The sequence below is a fragment of the Anolis carolinensis genome, chromosome 3 (assembly GCF_035594765.1).
Source record: "Anolis carolinensis isolate JA03-04 chromosome 3, rAnoCar3.1.pri, whole genome shotgun sequence".
NCBI classification, from domain to species: Eukaryota; Metazoa; Chordata; class Lepidosauria; order Squamata; family Dactyloidae; genus Anolis; species Anolis carolinensis.
This window is the reverse complement of record NC_085843.1, coordinates 251430960-251457125: the sequence shown is the minus strand read 5'-3', so window position 1 is coordinate 251457125 and position 26166 is coordinate 251430960. Positions and strand designations below refer to the sequence as shown.

General features: G+C 42.0%; 1 protein-coding gene across 5 annotated transcripts in view; it reads right to left on the bottom strand.

The window, feature by feature from the left end:
- Positions 1-26166, bottom strand: part of nyap2 (neuronal tyrosine-phosphorylated phosphoinositide-3-kinase adaptor 2) — a 196664-nt gene that overhangs the window by 44776 nt on the left and 125722 nt on the right. For 3 of the 5 annotated variants that reach the window (XM_008106258.3, XM_008106257.3, XM_062976593.1), the window contains exons 5-7: positions 13523-13729; positions 10068-10109; positions 2553-2656 (exon numbers count right to left, since the gene is read on the bottom strand). In XM_008106258.3, the coding sequence (XP_008104465.2) occupies positions 2553-2656; positions 10068-10109; positions 13523-13729 (353 nt within the window). The remainder of the gene's footprint in view (positions 1-2552; positions 2657-10067; positions 10110-13522; positions 13730-26166) is intronic. The other 2 variants (XM_062976592.1, XM_062976594.1) reach the window with 1 other exon arrangement.

Here is a 26166-nt window from a genome sequence, read left to right as displayed (position 1 = left end):
TTTCTTCTTGGTATGAAGTGCTTTGAATCCCTCCCTCCCTTCAACACAGCCTCCCCACTTCAACTAGGAAAATAGAAACAGGCCAAAAGATTGAAGCTCAGCCCTTCATCTGCAGTGGTAGTTCTCCATTTTGAGCATAACAGCATTAAAAAAATACTATAAGGGCCTCATCACATTTTCTGCTGGAATTACCATGGATTCTGGCAAATCTGGCAAAGACCAGCAGTGGGCGTGGGGAACCCATCACCTCATGCCCTGCATCCCCCGATTTACCCCTAACCTCATCCCACAGGAAGAAGCATCTGCCGCCTGGTTTCCTCCTGTTGTTGCTAATGCAACATGGGAAGCCTCCCATATTGCCACTGTGGCGGCATATGCTGGTTCCTCTTCAGTTTTGCTGTGGAGCCTCATTGGAAGTAGCTGTATGTCGTGGGATGGGAGCCGGTAGGCACCATAGCAAACCTGAAGGGGAACTGGCATATGCCGCTGAATCTTGGCCTGTCTGATGAAGTCATAACATAGTGAAGACCATTCAACTTGCACTTTTGAGAGTGAGCAGATGAAGTTGTAGAATCAGCTTTCATAGACTGTAGACCTGTCTACATTGAAGAAGTCTTTCCTGGGCCTCCAGATTCTGTCCAGATGACTTCCAGTTCCTAACACAAGTTAAAATCAATTAACCAAATTCCACCCCTCATTAGGAAAAAATGGGGAATCCTTTGAAGTGTACCTGTAGCTCAGGAGCAGCCTCTAACTTAGTGTGTGTGTGAACAGCTGGGCTGGTCCTTATTCAGAATTGAGGCCACTCTTCACATGGATCAGTGCCACACTCTCATTCTTCCCACAGTTACATTGGTTCCTTTGTTTTTTTTCATTGCAAACCATGAGGGCTAGCACATGTGATGGGGAAGCGTCGTTGCAGGTGAGGAAGGGCACCGGGATTGCCCAGCTGTCCTGTTGATTTGCCACGGAGGTTGGCAAATCACCCTGTGTGATCTCATTCATGTGATGAGTTTGCTAAGATTTGAATCATGTAACTTGTTTTGCATTTTGTCACTTCATTCTACTGCATCTGTGTATGACGTTTTGAAAGAAGAATCCAGGATAGGATAGATATGGTATTCTTATAAATAGGATTAAAAATGTGGGTTTGAAAAGTAGGTTTGGAAAGAACCTGCCCACTGTCCAAGATAAAAAACATTCCCTAACTGCATCCTTCATTTTCTCTTAGAAAAGCTCCCTTATATTGGGTCAATTAAGGTGCTGCACTTTGGATCAATATTGTAGTAAGAATCAAAATGGCTATACAAAAGATCAAGACTCCCCCCATCCCAAAAAAAGGAAGGAAGGAAGGAAGGAATACACAAATAGATACAATTTCTAAAGTCTTTATCAACATAAAGTTAATATTTCTTAGCAAAAACTACTCATGACAAAGTTGGGAAAGTTATTTTATGACAATTTCTTTTGGGTGTGTTGGCTGGGAAAATTCAGGGAGTTGAAAACCAAAAATGTACCTTTTCCAAGTTCTGGAACAATTCATTTCCTCCACCATTTAGGAATTGCTTTGGTTTGCAAGAAGGGAGAAGTTATCTCAAACACTCTTGATTAGGAATCAAGTTTTGATGAAGGACTCTTGACAAAGAGTTTCCTTAAAATACAGTGAGAAGAATCATATGTCTACTCAGCACCCCATCACTGGATGGCCTGCCACCAACAACAGGAGCTCGATTAATGAGGCAAGAGTGCATCTCCGCTTGCAGAAACCACATTGCACTCTAAGTCATTCACAGTATATGGCAATTCCCTCAGTAGATACCCTGCTAATTGTAACCACGTTGCTACTTTATAAAAACAGAGGGTTATTATTTACTCATTCTTATAGTATTACATATAATCCAGGGATGAAGAAAATGCTGTGTGCAGGAAACAAAATATTTTGCTACGAATGCTTATTCCTTTATATTTCTATATATATGTGTGTGTGTATATATATATATGTATGCATATTTCAATCATGCACAAATAAATAGATGCACATATGGTACAATACAAAGAGGCTTGAGTTTAAATTGTATATACAAAGTCACTGAGAAATATAGTAAAAAACATTACTGAGAAGACATTTAAAAGAAATGTGTATTACTGTATAAAGAAAATAGTCAGAATTTATCGAATGCCGATAAATTTTTAAATTCAGGAAAAAATACACAGGATCAAATAATAATAATTCAGCAAATACATAAGAGTACAAAAGGTTACAACATTTATATTACAGAATGAAGAGGAGACAAACAGTGATTTTAGACAAATTAACAGCAAAGAAAGCCTGGCAGACTACCAGGATACCATGAGTAAATTTTCTTTGCTTATGAGAAAGAGGCAGGAGAGAGAAAGAGAGACACGCACACACATAAGCACAGGCATACAAACAGAAATCAAACAAAACACGCAGAACAATTTACATTAACAGATGATAGACAGACACAGAGGTGTGAAAATTTGGCATGTTGCACCACAGGAAGTCATTCACGATTGGCTAACGATGGTACCTGGCTCGGGTGTGGATCGCTCGCTTGCCTGAGAGGAGTAACGGAGGGAGGAGGCACACCTGATGTGGATGCAGATCGCCCCAATCTGCAACTTCCTTTCGGCTCTGGAAAGGAAAAGCAGTGCATTAGAGAAAGAATCCCACTATCTCTTTTCTAAGCTTAGAGTAAACAGGAATGGCTACTTCTTCATGATGTCCGCAACTTCCTTTTCTCCCTATATTCTCAACAGCAGTTAAGAGGTTTTTTTTCTAGAAAGACATCTTGATTTTGACAATACTCTTGAAAAGTCCCCAATTATAGCATATAGCAATTTTAAGACTATAAGGTCTGTAGGTTTTTAAAGGGTGCTCTTCAATGGCTTCTTCTCATCATGGAAAAAAGTGACTAGTAGGGTGCCGTGGGGCACTCAAGTGTACTCATTTATAAATGACAAGGATGATGGAACAGAAGACATATTATCAATTTTGCAGATTTCACTAAATTAGAAGGCTACTAAAAAGCTCAGAGTCTAAGTCAAAACTAATATCATTTTCAAAATGGATAAATGTGAAATATTATGTTTCAGCAAGAAAAATGAAATGTACAAATATAGGATGGATGACACCTGACTAGACAACAGTGCATGTGCAAAAGATATAGGGGTTTAGTAGACCACAAGACAAAAATGATTCAACAGTGTGCTGTGATGGTCAAAAAAGCCAATGCAATTCTAGGCTGCATCAACAGGAGTAGAGTATTGGATGGAGAGAAGTAATAGCACCACTCTAGTTTGTTATCTCACAGGGAATACTTAGACTAGTTTGGTCAGATCTCACAGGCGATACTTAGACTAGTTCTGAGCACCACCATTTAAGATGAACATAGAGAAGCTGGAATGAATCCAGAGAAGGATGACCAATGTAGTAAAAGGCTTTGAAACCAAGCCCTGTAAAGAGCAGCTTAGGAAACTGAGTTGTTTACTTTAGAGAAGAGAATATTTAGAGGTGACATGGCAAACATCTGATGGAATGTCAGTTATAAGATGGAGCCGGCTTGTTTTCTGCCACAGAACATGGGAATTTTTTAAAGACTGGTGTTTATATTATATCCTGTTTTAATGTTTACATATTGGTATATTTTAAATTGTATACTAATGCTTTTATATTGAGCCGCTGTGAATCTCCTGCAGGAGAGATAAAGCAGGGTATAAATAAATATAACAATAATTTCTATGGAAAATTTTTAAACCTAAGTTAGACGACCATTTATCAGGAATGTTTTTGTTGTGAATACCTACATGGCATGGTGTTTCATTAAATGGCTCTTGCAGTCCATTCCAATTCTATAACTCCAACAGATCTCAGCCTCTCTTTTAAAGGGAGAACCTTAGAAAATCTTTTGACTACAGAGGGGATCCATTCTTTTCAGATTTGCTGTTATTCCATTCCATTTACCTAAAAAGCCCTCTTGCCACACATACTTACTCAGTAGCTCTTGCTTGCCAACATGCACATGCTTTATGTAATTGTCAAAAGTAAATCCTTTAAGATAAAGGGTGATAGCTAAATGTTTTCCATTAGTCAGTGGAAGAAAAGCTCTCTGAGAATGTAAATAATTTCCACATATTCCACCTCTGTGATAGATTTAAATCCTTTCAGATCTGTTTTGTAAATCCTAATCTTAATTTGACTCAATGGTTTAGCTATTTATAGTTACTTGACACAATTGAGTGTGGATTCCATAGCTATATTTGTTGCAGACAGTGGCCTAAATTCATGTAAGCCCATTGAATCGATTGAATTTTCGTAAGTGTTGACTCACAAAGTTCCTATCTCTTTGGTGTGTTTATTCAAACTGGGACTAATTGAATTTAGGCCAATATGTCTTGCTTGAGAACTGCTGATGTGCAAAAACTAGATGGCCTTGTTTACTATAACTGTATACTCTGAGTTGTTTTTCTTCATTTCAAGAAAAGCAGGAAATGTCATTTTCAGTGGGGCATGGGCAACATCATGAAAGATTATCACATATTTACCAACAAAACTCCTTTCATCTGGCATCAAAGAAATAGCATACACCACACTCAGAGACAGTGTGAGTTTCCTTTTACCTGTGTTGCTTTATATCTCCAATATGATGTGACTATTGAAATAAGCAGGAGTTTCTAGGCTAATAAGTTTCCTCATCTAAGATGTCTCCCTTTAATGATCTAGTGCATAATCACAGCAATTTCTTCTGTACATTAAGAACTGGATGTGACTTTCATTTCTCATTTTTAATACGATTTCTCTCTAAAGGCATAAATTATAATAATACAAAATTAAAACATAATGTGAAATAAAGTTATTGCTAGTGCTTTGGGATAGAAAGAAGAACTACACTTTCCTTGTGGCAACAATCTCAAGTTGGCTCACTCCCATTCAATATCTAAAATGTGTGTGCTATAATCCCTTCAACTGTATGTAATAAAGAATAGGCAGTGCAATGCTGGTCAAAGGTCTTATAAGTAGCCTGAAAACATGCTAGGTTAGTTAATTTTGCAATAGCTCACTTGCACCTGCGATCTGCACAATGTTAGCAGATGTTGCTTGAACTCAAAGGCAACTGGCTTGCCAGGCTTGCCAGGCTTTTCCTCAAATGACCTCTCAGACCTTAGGAGACAATGTCTGGCATCAACAGGAGAGGCTACAGGTAGAGCGCAAATGAAAATAGTAGTCTCTATGCCCTGTTGATTTTATTACGGTGATCAAAAGGCCATTATATGAGATAAAGCACACTGCAAAAGAAGACAGGTTCTAGTTACAGGTGGAACGTCATGTCCCAAACAACAGATTTATCTGTCGATATAGATTTTTTGTAGCTCACCAGAAACAATATACTGCATTGGAGTGTGTGTGTGTGTGTGTGTGTGTGCTTAATATACATCGGCATCCTGTTGTCATATCTTACTGACCTAATAATCTATTACACAGGCATAGAGCTCTTTTTAAGTTTGTATAATGGTGATAAGTCAGAGAAATTTGTCTCACTACCATGCAAAGCTTCTAAATTCTGAAAAGGCTAATCTCTGAAGTATTTGCTTTTGAGGTAGCTCCTCAAAGTAGGAAGTCTGTCTTGGAAAACTGCCAGTCCTGCCTAGGCAATTTTCCAATATAGCCTCCCTAGACTGTCTTTAGCTTCAAGGACCCACCTGGAAGCCAAACATAGCAAAAAGCTGATCAGGAGCTGGAGGTTTCACCTCCAGTCTGTGCGTAATTGTTTTGTTTTCCATATTTCTTGGAAGATTTTAGTTAGAACTAGTGTCAATTCTGTCTCTGTAGACTGAAGCAGTATGCTATCTGTTCCTCATTATTTATTTCTCCCAAATGTATCCAGATAAAAAAGTTGGGGCAGAAAGGTAAGATATAAATTGAATAAATGAATAAACAAAGAAGATGTTTTAGTCATAAGCACAACCAGCTTTGCATGCTACCAATATAGCCATGGATGGACTCTCCAGTGGGTGATCCCAGTCTGTGAGTTCCTGATCTGACTGTGGATCATCACGCCCCATTCCTAAATGTTGGTGATGTGCACCACCATTTAATAATATGATTATCCAAATTTTTTACTCTGTGTGTGTGCCTCAAACACCAGCAAATCTGGAGGGCCAACTATATACCTTGACACAGAGATATTTACCATCTAATCTCCCAGAAATTTTTTTAAAAAGTTGTCATTATGCCTTTCTCTTCTGTTTTGAGAAGACTAAAATAGATGATAGGCTTAGCACACATTTAGAAGAAGTATTCTCACAAGTAGTGAAATACTTGCTTTTCCTATCTTATGCTCTCTCTTATCTAATCATTTTGCATTTATTGTCCTTTGTTTTGTATGTAAGTCATATGCAGACTGAAACAGTCTTGCCACTCCAAAACAGACACTTGAACAGAGACAAAATTCTGCAGTGAGCTACCAAAATACCTTTAGAAAATGAATTCCAAATTTAAACTGATCTTAGTGCCTTATATTGCACCCTAGCACCATCCCTACAGTGCAACCTCTCTCACGAAGATCCATCTCATTGACAAAAATGCATTTATGTCTCCTTATTTAAAAGAGCAGAGCCTTGCTGTCTTGCCAGCAGAGGGAGGCAACTGCCAAGATTTTGATAACTTTCACTGCTTAATGGGCAAAGACTCATCGGATCAGCTATCAATCTGCCATTACTTGTGAGCTCTTTCCCACAAATATGAGGGAAGGTAATTGAAAATAGGATTTTTTTTTGCTGCAAAAGTTTCAGAAAATTTCACTGAAAGTCCTATAATCTGTCCAATGCCATTATGACAAGGGTGTTCTTAATCTTCTAGCAGTGATGAGAGAAAGGTTGTGCCTATAACAAAGTATGTGAAAAGTTTTTTTCCTCTATAATTTCCAGAATCTTCAGGCTACATAGTGGCTGAGGAACTCTGGGAGTTATGGTGCAACAGTAGAACTTTCTCAACCTCTGGCCAATGCAAAAAAATATTTCCAGTTACCTAAGAAGTTAATGGAAAGATATTGTCTATTCCACTCTTATCTTGATTTAGAAGATCTCAACAGTGGCTCTATCAACCTCACTGCTGTGGGTTAAGTGCTTCTGAATATATTGTATAGTAGTTATATAGCTTCCCACAATCCAAACATGAGGCAATCGGACTCTGTGGTCACACATTTTGGAAATCTTCCTTGTAAATCCTACATGTTAATGCCTAAAAGTTAGTCACTTGCAGACGATAAATGGGAAATAGAAATAAAGGGAAATAATATGGTGGGCGGGTTGGCTCCAGGTTAGAGGCCACTCTGGCCAAAATGACAATGATGGGCTTCCTCTTTTGTCACCTTTGTGTCCCATGGGGCTTCCCTGAAATTGGAAGGTGAGAACACTCCATGACAGAGCAGTTGATGCTTTGGAGCTGTCATATACATTTCTCCACGAAGACTCTGCACTTGGAAGGCAATCATACTCAGCCACGAGTGATAACCTATGATGATGAAGATGAGCAAATGAAATGGAGGAAAATCAAGGGAGCAGATCTAAATTCTTATCCAAGATACCACCAAGGGTGGTCTCTTTGTGGAATGAATTCATTCTGCAATAGCTGGCATGATCCATTAGCTAATTTCTTCACTGGGCATTTTGACTAGCCTCTCTGAGCATGGGAAGAACACCTGCTAACATACCCACTTCTATGTAAGCATTCAGGGTTCAAAAACCCTCTCCAATTTTCACTCTGACAGCACTGACAGAAGCCAAAACCAAATCTGTTGGTAACAGAGAAGGAAATGAGGACAAACAATTCCCTCTGTATTTTAAATGAAACCACCCAATTTACTCGGCTTGTTTGTGATCTACAAGAGTGAGTGAACTGAGTCAACATCTCAAGCATCCTTTTCTTGACAATTGTAGTACCTCAGTAATATATTAAGATCATTTCTCTGTCTGTCACCCAAATAATCTTTTAAGTATGAAGCTGTATTCTGTTTGCAGCATTTATCTGCCTGGTTGCTACATGATTTGGGAAATCATCAGGTTTGTGTGATGTTGAGAAATGAAAAATAAAATCCTCTAGAAATACCAAAAGGTGTAATTGTTAAAAATGTGATGTAGTGCATCTTTCCATCAGTAGATGGCAATGTACAATTCTTCATTGAAATAAGAACAGCAGCCTTCGAGAAAATGTGCTTTGAAACACCCAGAGTGAAACTGGATGATGCTTCCTGTTTTGCAGACCCCCTGTGGTTCTTCACTGAAATAGCGGTAGCATGTTTTCAAGGCTGCTGGGTGTAAAAACCCCTCACAGCTATTCCACTAAAAAAAGCCCAAAATGACTGAGGATGAGAAACGTCCCTGAGAAATTATCCGATATGTGGGAATGACACAGAGAGCGATGGAACATAATAATAAATATCCTATTCAAGGTCACAGTAATATTTACAAACTCAGAGAGCAATGGGTTTATTTACAAAGACATGGTAAATTATAGCAATATATACTTAGGAACAGTTGAACCTACTGAATGGGATTACATGGTCTTAGCAATAGATTCAATAAAAGAAGGGTGAAGGTGAAAATAGGTAAGTGTTTGTGTGTTAAGGAAATAAGAGGACTGCATTCCCCAGTAAAAATACTGTATGCCTCCATGAAATTTCCCTTCTATCTCCAAATTTCTTGCACTGCAATAAATTAGCCCTTCAGTTGAATATTTAGAAACATTTAGGACCGGCAAAGTTACTAGAGGAATGCAAACATGGCGAATATAAAAGTTCTTAAGTGAGGAAGATTTTCGATGTGTCACTCACTGCAATGATAGAAATGTGAAGACTGGAGGCAATTTCATTGGGAGACAGAATTGCTATTTGGGGCACCACTCTCATTTTGCCCCCCAGGTAGCTGTACCCTTGGCAATGGATAGCTGTGCCTCGCAATGGAAGAGGATTTGGAGAGGGTATGGATGTGTGCCCTGTTTTCATGTTACAGATAACAAGCGAACCAGTATGAATGGCCTGTATCATGCTGTGCACTACTAGTACCAGCTGGGTACTGCTGAGCTGTTACAATGCTCAGCTGCAGAGTCCCTGACATCCCTCCATGCAGCAAGCAGGGCGAACTGCAGAGACTTGGCAGCGTGAAAAATGCCAAAAACTATCACAGTATCTTCAATTTTTGAAAGATTGCTTTCCACACTCTGGATTTTATTGGGAGTTCCAACATGCAGTACCGGTAGATATTGCGAAGCTTTCATGTGTTTTCTGAATGTAGGGCCCGACCAGAACATACGGAAAAATATTTTTTTTATTTGTGGTTTTTCATTTTCATGGAAATCTTGTGGCCTTGACCACAGTGAATGTGGATGGTTGGCTGATAACAATTAAACCTTGCTCTGACAGATCATGATGTGGACTACAAAAAGGCAAGAGGTTGATGATGCTTGTTCCATTTTGTTTACTGTTCAGTTAATAGAGCACTTTTTGCTTGCATATATTTCTGAATTCCAGCCAACTAACAAAAGTGTATTAAAAATGAACTTATTTGCCTTGAGGTCATTGTCTTGTATGTTAACTCTATGCTCCTGTATCCAGATGGTAGCAATTAACTGTTTCAGTATTTGAAACAGGAAGGATTCCTAGTTATCCTAAATGCAGTTTTCTTTGTTTTAGCATCCTAGCACATTCTACCCAGAGTTGAGGCACTTGAAATTACTGGGAGCAATGAATGGTTCAGAATAAACTACAGTGAGTGTTGAATTATGGCCTCATTGATTTCAACTTGAATCCATTTACTGTCATGAAATGTAAATTTAGGATTCATGTTACTTTGCATTCTGTTTTAGGAACTGCCTTGTGTAAAAGGGTCCTTATGAGATAGGGAGCTTATCCACACTCAGCAACAGAACTGACACACAACGTAAGAAAAGCACTTACCTCTTACTGGATCAGTTCCCATTGATGAGTGTGTGTAAGCTTTCAGTCTTCTAATTTAGGTAGAAATCGCTTTAGCAAGATGCATCACCTTACCTATTTTGTCTCTGGTGTTCTGGGACCAGCACAGGAGTAGCACTATATAACAAACAAGAGAATTTTGTTCAACACAGTGGGCATATTTTCTTATTTATTCTGTTTCACTCTATGGAACTCAAATGTTCTCCAGCCCCAATACAAACATTCTCTGAGAAGCTAGAAAACTGTGTCCTAATTGCAGTTAATACTCAGTCATGGCTGGTGGCTTCCATGTCAGTGGGGCACTGAATCTTCTCTGGGTTTTAGTCTAAACTTACTAGGATTCAGTATCACTGATTGCTCTTTTAAATGTCTACTCTACCCAAGAATGGATTTGCTTTTGAAATGGATATCATGAGCAACTAATGATAAAATTGATAAAATCTCCTCCAGCCCAAAAGAAATATTGTAAAGAGGGAAGGAATCTCAAAATTTAACGTTCTGAACTATTTTGCAATTTTTTTAAAAAAAACATTCTAGACTCTTTTCTGAACAATGGGAAATATCCTATACAGGAGAATCTTTGTAAGGCATGTGAAGACAAAAATTAAATCACATTACCATCCTACTCCCCCCACCCCCCACACACCTTGCTTTACATTGAGGAATACAGAGGACACCCCAAATCAGCTCGATTTTTTAGTTTTGCCATCTGAAATTAAAGCAAATGCTCAAACCAGAGCCTGAAAAAAATATTTTTTGGCCCTCAATTCAGAGATTATCCAAGTTCTTGTTAAAAGACTCCAGTTGGTTTTAGGGAAAAGCTGAAGAACATTCACACAATATTGAGAGATTGAGAAGAAAGAACTACTCTGGATTGTGTTTGATTTGCTGATTCCTTTATAATAATATGTAACTATTGAGAGCAAAAGCAAGTAATATTTCACATGCACTCCTATATTTTTATTGCAGCAGGTTAAATTGCTGAGCTGCTGAACTTGTTGACTGAAAGGTCGGTGGTGCGAATCCAGGATTCGGGTGAGCTCCTGGTGTTAGCCCCAGTGTCTGCCAACCTAGCAGTTCAAAAACATGCAAATGTGCATAGATCAATAGGTCGGCAGGAAGGTAACAGCACTGCATGTAGTCATGCCGGCCACATGACCTTGGAGGTGTCTATGGACAACGCCGGATCTTCAGCTTAGAAATGGAGATGAGCACCAGCCCCCAGAGTCGGACATGACTATACTTCATGTCAGGGGAAAAGCTTTATCTTTTTAATCTATGTACAGAACCTTAGATAACATATATGGACCACCCCTTCACTCCTCAACATTTCAAAGCCTAAATGCAATTTAGACTAGAGCAGACCCACCAAGTCTACTCCTAAATGGTAAGTCAACACTTGCATAAATCCCCTGATTGAATTGGTCTAGTTGGGAGTAGCAATTGGATTTAACTTAGTTTTTGCCTGAATAGAGATTTGATACAAAAAATTTACTTGATAGCAGCGTTTACATGCAAGTCCTGGTTATTTCCACCATACAATCATATAGGCAAGTTCCTGATTGCTGGAGATAGGCAAACTTCCTCTTTCCAATAGGTTTGTCAGCTGAAAACTAGAACAGGGTTCCTATATCTGTAATGGTTGTTTAGATGACAGAATTTCAGCAAGTCACTTTTGCATAATAACTGTGCTTAATGGCTATGTAGAAGGTAGAACTGAATGAAAACTAGACCTGCTGAAATTCCCTCTTCTAAAATAATCCCATTAATGATATAAATACCCTTTCCTATATTTAATGAGGCATGTTTTCAGAACCAGGGAAATAGTTCAACACATTTCCATGCCAATTCCAAATGTATAAACCTCTCCTGCTCATTCTCTAACTCAGAGTTACTTACACTGTGCTCCTCCAGATGTTTTAGACTTCAACTTCCACAATTCCTAACAGTTGGTAAACTGGCTGGGATTTCTTTGAGCTGAAGTCCAAAACACATGAAGTGGCACAGTTTGAGAAACACGGATCTAACTCAATGGCTAGCCATTAAGATAATTGACACTTTAATTCCCCAAAGCACTTACCAGCATGACCAATGGTCAGAGATTGGGAAATTTTAATTTAAACAAGGAGGACAACAGTTCAGAAATAGTGTTTTAATTTATTCCTCCCCTTCCCCCAATCTCTTTCCTCAATTTTCTATAAATACATCAAGCTGGGGCAATAGCAGAGGTGTGCCAGTGAGGAAAGAAAACAAAAAGGGGGAAAGTCCTCCTGAAATGATTGGGCCTGTTGTAGTAAGGGCAACCTGGAAAGAGCAAAAGATCTCCACTTTTCCATCTAGACACAAGATTACTGTCCTTGCTATTTCTCTCTCAGTTGGGAACTAGAAAATATTTTTAGAAACCAGGAGTTGGATGAAATGGAAAAATTGAAGGGGTAAATTGAGATAAAGATTCAATAATTTTAGGTTTTTTGATACTGGTCTCTTCTTTAGAATAAAGCTGCTAGAGCAAATTTCCAAGACTGGTGAGTTTTCTTGGCTTGAAAATATGTTCTTGCCAGATTATTCATCATCATCATGTTTCTTGTATCTAGTCAGTGCTCTTGGCAATGAATGGAACAAAACAAACAGAATTTTTAAAAAATAGTCAAAATATTAGACATTTTAAAACAGACCCATGTAAAACAACTAAAATTGTAAAATCAATTGTTAATCTACTGTTGTCTTTCATGAAGTGGGCACATAGTTTCATAGCTGTTGATGCAAAATGGGCTACTGAGTATGTGGCAAATAGCCATGTATCAGCTAACAGCTATACTAAAAGTTGATGATTCGTTGTCTGAAATACTTGAGACTACAAGTGTTTTGGATTTCAGAGTTTTCAGATTTTGGAATACCTAGATTTTCATATGAAAACACACTCTGCAATGAACTAATATTAATACTGAGGTGTAAAGGGACAAATAATTCACCACTACAGTGCATTTGTTTAAATTCTATCCATAAATTATAAAGAACTTTAATGGTGATCCCCAGTAAGAATTGATGCTTGTAAAATACTATGGGCGTTCTGCTCGCCTGCACTTAGGCCTGTGCTTAAAATCATCAGTTACTATCATCATAATAACAAGAGGACATTTTCCCCTTAAAGGTGAATCTGCACTGCAGAATTATTGCAATTTGATGCAACTTTAAGTAGCATGGCTCAATGCTGCAGAATCTTGGAATTCGTAGTTTGTTGAGACACCAGCAATCTTTAGCAAAGAAGGCTAAAGACCTTGCAAAACTACCATTTCGAATACATAGTATTGGGCCATGGCAATTAAAGTGGTGTCAAATAGCATTAATTCTACAGTCTATCTGTATCCCAAAACCTAATGAACTCACATAAACATACAAGGGAAAGAAACTATAAAGGCAGTAATTGTAATGTTTGGATATGTTGTCATAACCTGCAAGAAAATAATTTGTAGGAAACGGAATGCATACTTATTTTGTTCCTCTGCATTTTCTTCTGCATTCATACTTACCCGAACTATTATTTCCTGCCAACATGGTTGGACTAACAGAAGACCTTCCAAGTCTGCTAGATACAAGTGGTGGTCCTGGTGTCCCATCCCATTCCTGAGCTTTTATTGGCTCTCTGGAAGATGCCCCATGGTGACCTCTTTCTTTGTTTTCCAGCTTTGGTAGTGGCTCAGTGCTGTGGCTCCTGATCTTCAGTTCATCTAATGGTTCTGCAAAATAAGCAACGGTCACAGTCCATTACATAGTGAACATTGATGAGGTCAACACTCGTTGTCCTTTCTCCCATTTTAGCATGTTGCTAACTGAGCCCAATTTTGAATGAATAAAATAATGCAGGGATGTAATAACTGATGATTTAAAACACATTTTATAACATATGATATGTGTACTCTATGTCAGAATAGTTGAGAGCACTTCAAAGAATTCCAGATATAAACAAAATAATTTTAATGAAAACTTTTGTTTATATCTGGAAGGTAGTAATAGGAAATATATTTAAAGGGAAGTTATGTGTCTTCCTTATGTTTGTTCCCCAAAGAAGGAATTGAACACTTTGCTCTTCCTGCCGGAATTAGTCCTGCATCATATGATGGACTCCGGCAGACTCCATCTAGGCTCCATCTCGGCAGTGCGATAGGATGGGGAAAACCCCTATCTGATGAGGTTCTTAGTGACAAACAGAAAACATGTTCTAAATATTGAATACCAAGTTAATAAAAGCAAGCAGAGGTGGTTCTATGTCTTCTAGTTGTTTCTAACTTATGATGACCCTAAGTTGAACCTAACATAAAGGGTTTTTTTTGGCAAAGTTTGTTCAGAGGTGAATTGCCACTGCCTTCTTCTGAGCCTGAGCAAGTGTAGCTTGCCCATAATCACCAAGTAAATTTCCATTGCTAAGCACAGATTCAGAGTGGTTTTCAGAGTTGTAGTTTAATGTTTAGACCATTATATCATGTTGGTCTTGCAACCAAAATGATGCTGAACATTTTCAACCATTGGGATGTATTAAATGTTGTCAGGGTGTGTGTGTAAGCAGGCCCGTAGCCAGGATTTTGAATCGGGGGGGGGGGGGGGGGGAGGGCTGGGATTTTGATTCGGGGGAGGGGGGGCTGAGTCTGAGTGAGAGAGGATCTACCCTAGCAAACCTTTTGTTATGATTGAGCCTCGTGGCTCTGTTTCTGACAGGCGTGGGCGTAAGACTCCTCGAGAGTCGGATACTCTCGAGGAGCGAGAGAGAAAAAGACTGCGAGACATATTTGCAGCACCCTCTGACGAAGAGTCTTTCGAAGGGTTCACGGAGAGAATGGAGGAAGGGCTGGTTAGCTCAGAGGAGGATGAGATGGATTGGACTCGGGTAAGGGAGGAATTGGGGGCCACTGGCCATGATGGGGCAGAAGATGAATGGGGACCTTCAGGATTAGACCCATGGCGTAGCTGGAGGGATGGGACGGGATCCACAGCTGGAGATGCTGTTGGGCGTAGTCAGAGGTGTTCCAGCTCTGACGAGGAAAGTGATGAGGAAACGCCCGGGTTAAGGAGGGCAGCTGACAGTGATGAAGATTTGTAACTGGCATAAAATGGGGCTTGGGAGCAATTGCAAATTGCGTCGGGCAAGGTAATCTGGGCAAACGCTTGGGATTCGTGTGTGTGTGTGGGACGCTTCCCTGAAGACTTGTGTACTTTCCTGTGCTGAGACGTAAGTTGATTGGAATCCAGGGTCAGACGGCGGGAGGGATTGTGTGGGCATTTGTTTGTGCAAACCTGTGCTTACTCTTATTAGCTTGACCTTCCGTCGTCTTCCTGACGGACGCCATCTCCTGCTTTGAGAACTCGGACTGAACTGACCACGGCTTGTCTTCCCCCCTTCTTGGACTTGGAAAAACTACAAACGTCTGCTTCTGGCTTTGATCTACGGAACGGAACTGGTCTACTCTACTGCTAAAATCCCTGGCGGAATTGTTCGTGTTGGAATCCTGTCTGCTGTGTGTGTGGGAGCGACGCAAGTTACTCTAAACACAGTGTTGGCAGCAGAGAGGAATCTGCTGCCAATTAGTTGCATTCTTTGTATCTTTTGTTCCTTGCCTTTCGTTTTGTTTATACCCAGGCTGAAGAAAGCAGTTTGTTTTTACCCGGATTAAACTCCGGTTTAATCCGGTTTATCTTTTGAACATTTACTTTTGCCCCTTTTTGCTCCTAAAGGCAAAAATTGCCTGGCCCTTGTGTGTTACGGGCATTTTTGAGTTCTGTAATCTAATAAACTCTGTTACTTTGAATCTTGTGGCGTTCTGTCCTTGACAGATTGCCCGACGCCCATAAAAGGTTTATTGCAGCAATAAACCCGTCAGGAAGACGATGGATGAGTTAAGGGTCAAATTAGACCAATTGCAAACGGCTTTTACCGCTAGCCAAACCGCTCATGCCGTGAAAGGACATGTTTTGACTCCTGAACGCTTTGACGGAACCAGGTGCAAGTTGCCAACCTTTTTGGCACAAGTGGAGCTTTATTTTTCTCAGCTCAGTGCTCATGCTTATCCTACAGACACTAGCAAGGTGGCCTTTATTTTGAGTTTGTTGACCGGTCCCGCAGGACAATGGGCCACTAATTTAATTTTGGGCAATGACCCAGTCAAGGACAATTTGAATGATTTCAGAAAGTTGTTAATTGATACTTTTGGGGATCCTCTCCGCACGGAGAACGCTGGGTGGGCTCTGTATCGGTTGAAACAGGGAAAGGGGACTGTTTTGGATTACTTAAATAAGTTTAACCTGTATCGCCACCAGCTGGATTGGGGGGAAAATGCATTCATGCTTTTATTTACTGCTGGGTTAAGTGATATGCTCCAGGATGAATTAGCACGTTTGGAGCCGGCTGAAAGTTGGGATACCTTAGTTGCTAAGGTGCTGCGCTTAGACGCAAGGTTCGAGGCTCGTAAGCACTCAAAAGCAATGTGTGCGCCACCCATGCATGTAACCAGGGCACCTGTGGTAATGGGGGAAGAGCCTATGGAGCTTGGGGTCTTTAAAAAGCTGTCTACCGAGGAAAAGAGCCGTAGGAGGCAGCTGGGCTTGTGTTTGTACTGTGGGAATGCTGGGCATTTTGCCAAAAATTGTAATGTGAAACCTTCCAAAACTTTCGGGAAAAGGCCAGCCCTAGTGCGACGTGAGACCAATGCACTAGGGCTCCTCAAGCAATCAACTGAGGGGAGGAAGCATGTTTTCGTACCCATTACATTATCTGTTGGGGGAAGGGAACTTGTTTCTACTTTGGCACTACTGGACTCAGGGGCTACGGTCTCTTATGTTGATACTGAGTTTGCTAAGAAGCATGGCATTCCTAGAGTGCGCAAGGCATGCGACGTGTGGGTGGAAGGAGCAGATGGGAGACTGCTGGAGACTGGGGTGGTTAACCATGAAACCTCAGCAGTAACGTGGGAGGTGCAGGGAGTAACGGGAACGTTTGTGTGGGATATTACGAGCTTGCCTAGATATGATGTGATCCTGGGGATGGATTGGCTAGCTGTAGTAAACCCACAAGTAGATTGGGCAACACGTAAAGTGATTTTAAAGAGGCAGGACTGTTGCACTCTAAATGTTACTCATTCTGATATGGAGGGAGTGCCTGCTGAGTATGGGGAGTTCTCTGATGTATTTTGTAAAAAAGAAGCGGACAAATTACCACCGCACAGGCCATATGATTGCGCCATCAAGTTGGCAGAAGGTGCGAAACTGCCAGCAGGGAGGCTGTATGCCTTGACTGTACCGGAAAGGCAAGCTTTGCGGGAGTTTCTAGATGAAAATTTAGCCAAGGGGTTTATTCGCCCATCTAGTTCTCCAACTGCGGCACCAGTATTCTTTGTAGCCAAAAAGACTGGGGAACTTAGGCTGGTCTGCGACTATCGGATCCTAAACAAATACACCATTCGGGATAGGTACCCGCTCCCTTTAATCTCGGAACTGTTATCAAGGGTGCAAGGGGCTAAGGTCTTTACCAAGCTTGACCTGCGGGGGGCCTATAATTTAATCCGTATACGGGAAGGGGATGAATGGAAGACGGCATTTAACACGTGTTTCGGATGCCACGAGTTCCGAGTCATGCCTTTTGGGCTTTGTAATGCTCCTGCGGTCTTCCAGAGGTTCATGAACGATGTGTTCAGGGACCTAATTGACCAATTTTTAGTGATTTATTTGGATGATATCTTGATTTTTTCTAAGGACGAGAAAGAACATCGTCAACATGTCAAGCAGGTTCTGCACCGACTGCGGGCTAATGGGCTTTTCGCCAAGGCTTCCAAGTGCGTCTTTCATGTGCCTGAAGTGGAGTTCCTAGGTCATGTAGTGTCAGGTAGGGAACTTAAAATGGACCCACATAAGGTTGACGCCGTCAACTCATGGCAGGAGCTGAAGACTAAGAAGGATGTACAAAGGTTCTTAGGTTTCGCTAATTACTACCGGGAGTTTATTCCGAATTTTGCAAAGCTCACGGTACCTTTGACGCAGCTTCTGCGCAAGAAACAGCCATTTGTGTGGGGGCGGGAAGCTCACGAGGCATTTCTACAACTTAAGTCTAGTTTTCAATCGGACAACATACTAACCCATCCTGATGTTGACAAACCGTTCGTGGTAGAAGCGGACGCTTCTAGCTACGCGTTGGGGGCTGTATTGTCTCAGAAGGATTCCTCAGGGACCTTGCGTCCCTGTGGATTTTACTCGCGGCAACTAACACCCTTCGAGCAGAACTATACCATATGGGAGAAGGAGTTGTTGGCGATTAAGGTGGCGTTTGAGGTGTGGCGGCACTGGCTTGAAGGGGCACGGCACCAGATCGTGGTCAGGTCTGATCATAAGAACTTAGAGCACTTGCAAACAGCAAAGAAGTTAAACCAGCGTCAAATCCGCTGGGCTTTGTTTTTCTCCAGGTTTAACTTCAAGGTGCAGTTCGTGGAGGGGAAGGCAAACTTGCGGGCCGATGCTTTATCCCGCAAGCCAGAATTTAAGACCAATGAGCAGGTAGTATGTCAGACCATCTTGCCTACTGCCTCGCTGTGTGTTGTAGATAATGAGCTCGGGTTACATGACCAGATCCTTGAGGCTCAGAAAGATGATGTGTGGACTCAGGAGCAACTGATGTTGCTCTCAGCAGGTAACCGTACCATACTGCCGCATCTCCAAGATCAAGACGGGGTATTGGTGCGTAGGGGGCAGGTTTACGTACCAGTGGGGGCCCTCAGGTTGGAGGTGATTAGAGCCCACCATGACGAACCCATGGCTGGGCACTTTGGCAGGTTCAAGACCGTACAGCTTATCACCAGGAGCTACTGGTGGCCAAAGATGCGGCAAGACATTCTGCGCTTTTGTGACAGCTGCGCCGTTTGCCAGCAAAGTAAGACGCCTGTTGGGCGCCCTAGAGGGTTGTTGTCGTCTTTACCTGTTCCGGAGAGGCCATGGCAAATCATTTCCATGGATTTCATTTCAGATTTGCCTAAGTCTGGGGGTTATACTTGTATTTGGGTGGTGGTGGATTTATTTAGTAAACTGGCTCATTTTATTCCTTGTTCAACCATTCCGGCGGCCCCTACGTTGGCCTTACTATTTACAAAGCACATCTATCGCTTGCACGGAGCACCCGAGGTGATTATTTCCGATAGGGCTCCGCAATTTGTGTCACGCTTTTGGAAACACTTCCATGAGTGCTTGGGGACTAAGTTAAACGTGTCGTCCGCCTTCCATCCGCAAACGGATGGACAGTCGGAACGGGTTAATGGGCTCTTAGAGCAGTATTTGCGTTGTTTTTGTTTAGATCAACCCACGGCTTGGGTGAAGTGGTTACCGGTGGCGGAATTTGCTTACAACAATGCGGTGCACACGTCTAGTCAGCATACGCCGTTTGAGCTTACTTATGGCTTTCACCCACGGGGAGGTGTGGCGCCGTCGACCAATGTGGTCTCTTCGGACCCTGTGTACCGCTCTACGGAAATGGCTGCATTGCATGATGTTGCCCGTCGCTTACTGTTGGAAGCTAAGGCAACGCAGAAGACTCAGGCTGACCGCCACAGGCAGGCAGGGGAGGAGTTGGAAGAAGGGGATTTGGTGTGGTTATCTTCCAAACATATTAAACAGGCTGGGGGAAAGTTTGCGCCTCGGTATTTGGGTCCCTTTCCTATCGTTAAAAAGATTTCTTCTGTTGCGTTTCGTTTGCGTTTACCGTCTAGTTTAAAGGTCCATCCAGTCTTTCATCGTTCGCTGTTGAAACTTGATACCTCTAGTCGTCGTGGTGCTATAGCGGAGGGTATCACTGCCACTTCTCCGCCATCGGGGGAGGAGGCCTTTGTGAGAGGGGATAGTGTTATGATTGAGCCTCGTGGCTCTGTTTCTGACAGGCGTGGGCGTAAGACTCCTCGAGAGTCGGATACTCTCGAGGAGCGAGAGAGAAAAAGACTGCGAGACATATTTGCAGCACCCTCTGACGAAGAGTCTTTCGAAGGGTTCACGGAGAGAATGGAGGAAGGGCTGGTTAGCTCAGAGGAGGATGAGATGGATTGGACTCGGGTAAGGGAGGAATTGGGGGCCACTGGCCATGATGGGGCAGAAGATGAATGGGGACCTTCAGGATTAGACCCATGGCGTAGCTGGAGGGATGGGACGGGATCCACAGCTGGAGATGCTGTTGGGCGTAGTCAGAGGTGTTCCAGCTCTGACGAGGAAAGTGATGAGGAAACGCCCGGGTTAAGGAGGGCAGCTGACAGTGATGAAGATTTGTAACTGGCATAAAATGGGGCTTGGGAGCAATTGCAAATTGCGTCGGGCAAGGTAATCTGGGCAAACGCTTGGGATTCGTGTGTGTGTGTGGGACGCTTCCCTGAAGACTTGTGTACTTTCCTGTGCTGAGACGTAAGTTGATTGGAATCCAGGGTCAGACGGCGGGAGGGATTGTGTGGGCATTTGTTTGTGCAAACCTGTGCTTACTCTTATTAGCTTGACCTTCCGTCGTCTTCCTGACGGACGCCATCTCCTGCTTTGAGAACTCGGACTGAACTGACCACGGCTTGTCTTCCCCCCTTCTTGGACTTGGAAAAACTACAAACGTCTGCTTCTGGCTTTGATCTACGGAACGGAACTGGTCTACTCTACTGCTAAAATCCCTGGCGGAATTGTTCGTGTTGGAATCCTGTCTGCTGTGTGTGTGGGAGCGACGCAAGTTACTCTAAACACAGTGTTGGCAGCAGAGAGGAATCTGCTGCCAATTAGTTGCATTCTTTGTATCTTTTGTTCCTTGCCTTTCGTTTTGTTTATACCCAGGCTGAAGAAAGCAGTTTGTTTTTACCCGGATTAAACTCCGGTTTAATCCGGTTTATCTTTTGAACATTTACTTTTGCCCCTTTTTGCTCCTAAAGGCAAAAATTGCCTGGCCCTTGTGTGTTACGGGCATTTTTGAGTTCTGTAATCTAATAAACTCTGTTACTTTGAATCTTGTGGCGTTCTGTCCTTGACACCTTTTGTATCATTATCCCAATACCCCCATGCATATGGGATATATTGAGCATGGTGATCCGATCATGATATGAATAAACATAACAGTTTAAATAATAAATGTAAGGCCTTCTCGTAGACCACCCTGAGAATTTCGGGGAGGGGGGCTGAAGCTCCTCACCCCCCCCCCCCCCCGATTACATGCCTGTGTGTAAGCGATCAAAGTGTTTAACTGGTTTTCTGGTCACTACTGATGATTGTGAGCAAACTTTTGAATTTTTCATGCTATTTATTTAGCTATTTATTTATTACACTTTTCAGGTATTTCAGCAATAAGGGTGGGATGTAGCACTTAGTTTGAACTTTATTCTGACTGATCATAACAGCATAGATAAGAATTCAGAATCAAACAGGGCTTACTGCAACTAAACTAGACTTAGATTAATGATCTAAATTGTGTCTTAATAGCCTTAAGTGATATTCCGCACTTCAGATTTTCTTATGGATGGGAAACATAAACTATAGGGAATTCTGGAAAGGTAACTATAATGCTTAACAGGTATTTATCATCTTATGAACTAATGCCAGAATGACCCCTTAGTTTATGCTCAAGTTTAACTTTAAAAGCAATACAATATTTGGCTGCAGAATGAAATACAAGGAGTTCTTCTGAAATGGGTACATTTTTTACCTGATGCATTTGCTTCATTAGCCTTGCCAAAAAAGAAAAAAATCCCAGGCTGGAGAACTGAACCAAAATATAGGTGAAGGGGATGAGGGTGATGCTGAGATGTTGAAAGAGATAGAATGACCAATACTAAAAGGAGCCACACAGACAGCTAGGGGAGGGGGAAATGAGATCTGCAATGTAAAAAAGAGTAAGGGGCAAGATTTCTACCAGTAACCTACCCCAGTTACACTCAGTTAACCAGTTCAGCTAATCAGTTTGTGAATCCATTATTGAGTATAAAAGCAGTTTGCAGTTGACAGAACAGTTAATATATTTACATAGTGAGCTTCATTTCTAAGGTTATCTAAAAACTGATAAAAGCTAAAAGAAATGAAACAGTCTGGATCAGTTTGGCATCTCACACAGTCCATTCTTTGCCCAAAGAACACTGTTATTAGATGATAGGTATCAGGAACACGAAAGCACAATCTTTTTTTTTAAGCACTAGCTATTTTATATATCCTCTAAAGAAGAGGGGGGAAACACAAACCAGGGGAAATTACATTTTCAGAGAATCTCATTAAGACGGTCTCTATTGTTTGTACATGTAGTGGTGAACTTTTCTCAGTTTTAATATTCTCAGATAAATAAGAAAGAGATTTGATGTGCCCATGCTTTGAAATTGCCATATCATTTTATTTTCTGAGTTACGTTTATTCCTACCTCTGCCAAATATATGTATGCTGTGTGTGCCATGGATATCAGCACATACACGTTTCCAACTTTCAGCCCAGATGGAACAGTTAGAGCTATCAAATACAGACAAGTATTTTGTGTCCAGTAACAGCCAACCTTATAGGCTGCATCTGGTATGCAGATATCAACAAACTTCTGGTCCAAAAGTTGAAAATGGACATCAGTGTTAACTTATGCTCCACATATGTGATTAGGAGATGTCTAATGGTTGAGTGAAGTATCTGCATTTCTTCAAGACAAACTTGCATTTTCCTGGAACAAGGGATGACAATCATATTAGGGGTGTGCAATTCAGCAAAAACCCATGCTGTTTTTGGTGTATGGTTTTCAACTGTCCCCGTTCCATTTTTAGGGAACTTCCTAATTTCAGGAGGGGTTTCGGTTTTCATTCCAGAATGATTCGTCCATTGGCGTCAATGGGGAAACTTTAGAAGCTCATTTCTCCGTTATTTTTAACCCTATTGGCATGAACGTTGTCTCACCTCTAAGCCACATCTTCTACTGCAAGCCTGCCTGGTTTCAGAATGTTTCACCAATCCACTAATTTCTTGCAAGTTTTTATAACATTAAAAAAAAGCCACAAGAGGGGGTTCTGGAAATTGAAGTTGCAAGTGCGCACCACAAGATGGGGGAGGGGATGGATGGACACAGATGACCAGGCCTCTGATTGGTTGGGCATTGGAGGCACTGTTCTGCAGTGGCTCCGGTCCTTCCTGGAGGGACGATCCCAGATGGTGTCACTGGGGGACACCTGCTCGGCTCCACAGCCATTGTCCTGTGGGGTCCCGCAGGGGTCGATATTGTCCCCCATGTTGTTTAACATCTACATGAAGCCGCTGGGAGAGATCATCCGGAGTTTCGGGGTAAGATGTCATCTGTACGCAGATGATGTCCAGCTCTGTCACTCCTTCCCACCTGTCACTAAGGAGGCTGTCCAGGTCCTGAACCGGTGTCTGGCCGCTGTGTCGGACTGGATGAGGGCCAATCAATTGAAATTGAATCCAGACAAGACGAAGGTCCTCCTGGTTAGTCGCAAGGCTGAACAGGGAATAGGGTTACAGCCTGTGTTGGACGGGGTCGCACTCCCCCTAAAGACGCAGGTTCGCAGTCTGGGGGTGATCCTGGACTCATCGCTGAGCCTGGAGCCTCAGGTTTCAGCGGTGGCCGGGAGAGCCTTTGCACAATTCCTCCTCGTGCGCCACCTGCACCCGTTCCTTGGGAGGTCTGACTTGGCCACGGTGGTCCACGCTCTGGTCACATCCCGGCTGGATTACTGCAACACACTCTACGTGGGGCTGCCTTTGAAGACGGCCTGGAAGCTCCAGCTGGTGCAGCGGGCGGCAGCCAGGTTAATAACGGGAGCGGCTTACAGGGAGCGTACAACCCCCCTGGCTGCCGATATGCTACCGAGCCCAATTCAAAGTGCTGGTTTTGACCTACAAAGCCCTAAACGGTTCTGGTCCTGCCTATCTATCCGAACGTATCTCCTCCTATGAGCCCGTTAGAACCTTAAGATCTTCCGGGGAGGCCCTGCTCTCGATCCAACCTGCCTCGCAGGTGCGGCCGGTGGGGACGAGGGACAGGGCCTTCTCAGTGGTGGCTCCTCGGCTGTGGAACTCCTTCCCCAGCAATATCCGGCAAACCCCATCCCTCCTAGGATTTAGAAGAAAACTAAAAACTTGGCTCTGCACCCAGGCATTCAGCGAATAAGCTCATTGGCTGTTGTAATCAGGTCGCAAATCTGTAATTGTAGCAGTAGTAAATGACTGAGGATGGTGCAATATCGCTGCTTTGTAGCGTTTTAATTTTTGTATACTTTTTATCATGTTTTTATCATGTTTTATCATGTTTTATCATGTTTTTATCATGTTTTTATCATGTTTTTATCATGTTTTAATTGTTTTGTTTTTATAGTATATTTGTTGCTGGCCCTCGTGGCAGAATGTAAGCCGCTCTGAGTCCCCTCGGGGAGAAGGGCGGGGTATAAATGCATGTAATAAATAAATAAATAAATAAAAGAAAGTGAGAAACAGCAAGAAAAACCTCATGACCCAGGAGGGAGCACAAGGTTCCTTCAATGCTTGCGCCGCATAATGTGCTGCTGGGAAAGTGAGTTCCCATTTGCTTCAAGCAGGCGCACAGGGGGAGGGCCTTCAGGAAGGGATGGAAAAGAAAGGAAAGGAGGAGCCACAGCTTTCCTGATGAATGAGGTTGCCCTGCCCACATTCTGCCACTTCCGCCTCTGGTAGAGTGCCACTCAGCCCCATTGGTCCCCATTATTATCCCCCATTAGCTGAAAAATCTGTCTGCTGTAATCTGTACTGGATAAGGCTTCAGCTGCCCCATGCCAGGCTTGTTTTCATGCATTCAGCAACGGAATCCACAGAATCATTCGAATCTGGTACACAAAAATAAAATCGTGCACACCCCTAATGTTTTATAGATAAAAACTGGGACACATGTGGCTAAGCAACATCAGAATGTGTTAAAGATAGCAAAACTTATTAATGAAATGCAATAGACAAGCTAAAAGAGGCTGCAGTGATTTGCTTTTTCCTAACCCTAGTGGGAAGGGCAAGACTTCCCTTCTCCTTTATTCTCCCCTGCTGAGTTAATTGAATCCAAACCTAAATTTAGGGCCCTTCCACACAACCATATAACCCAGAATATCAAGGCAGATAATCCACAATATCTGCTTTGAACTGGAATATCTGTCCACACTGCCATATAATCCAGTTCAATGTGGATTTTATACAGTTGTGTGGAAGGGCCCTTAGATTGTAGCAATTGAAGTAAGCTGATAGTAAAGGGAGAAAATGAGAGGAGAGAGAAACTGGGACACTTAAAAAGTAGGACAGGAGAGGATTAATCAGGACTATCCCTGCAAATTAGAACAATTGAAGGTTATGCATTTACCACCCCCAAATTGTTGGAAAATGTATCAAGAAAATTCCCTGAGTAGCTAGGCTAACTTTTCTTCACCTCACCATGGGAGATTGGGGATGTGTCGTTTAATAAATCCCAGCTCAGCTCTTTAAATCAAAATCAAACTGATAAATTGGAGCAGAGGAAACACCTTATCTACAATTCTATCATTCAAATGAATATATTTTCCCAATTCAATCTGGCACCAGTCTCCTAAGCACATATTAATTCCAGAGCTTGGTTGTTATAATGCTGAGTGACAAACAGCAGACTCCTTCTAAAGAGGCAAACAGGGCACAATTGGAGGGACTGTAAATGAGGGCAACTCTCAGCGAGTCTTCTCTAAGTAGTCCAAAATGTATCAGATAATGATGCATGTATTATTCATTCATCTCCCTCTACCTGTAGTTAATTCTAAATAAATCACACATCATACTAACAGAAAACGTGTTTTTAAAAAGATAGGGTTACAATGAGGGGTTGCCCCCCCCCCCCCCAAAATACATCAATAATACTAAAGGTATTTCTGCACAGTGCTTGCAGGAAAACAAGGTCATACTATCCCAAGCTTTAGCATAATGTCAATTGAACTTTAACAAACTGTAAAACCAGTGCATTCGCAAGTCATTAATTGAATGGTTTCTGAGCCGTCCTCTGGGAGCAGATTTATACAACCATTCAGAAAGTGGCAAATCACCGTATTTCGAAGGTTTATGGATTTATGCATGATAAAACCAGGCTTCTAAATGCTACTTTTGTGTCACTATCATGATTCATAATGCCTCAGTTGTCAGACCTTGACATATGTCAGATTCTCTGATCTTCCAA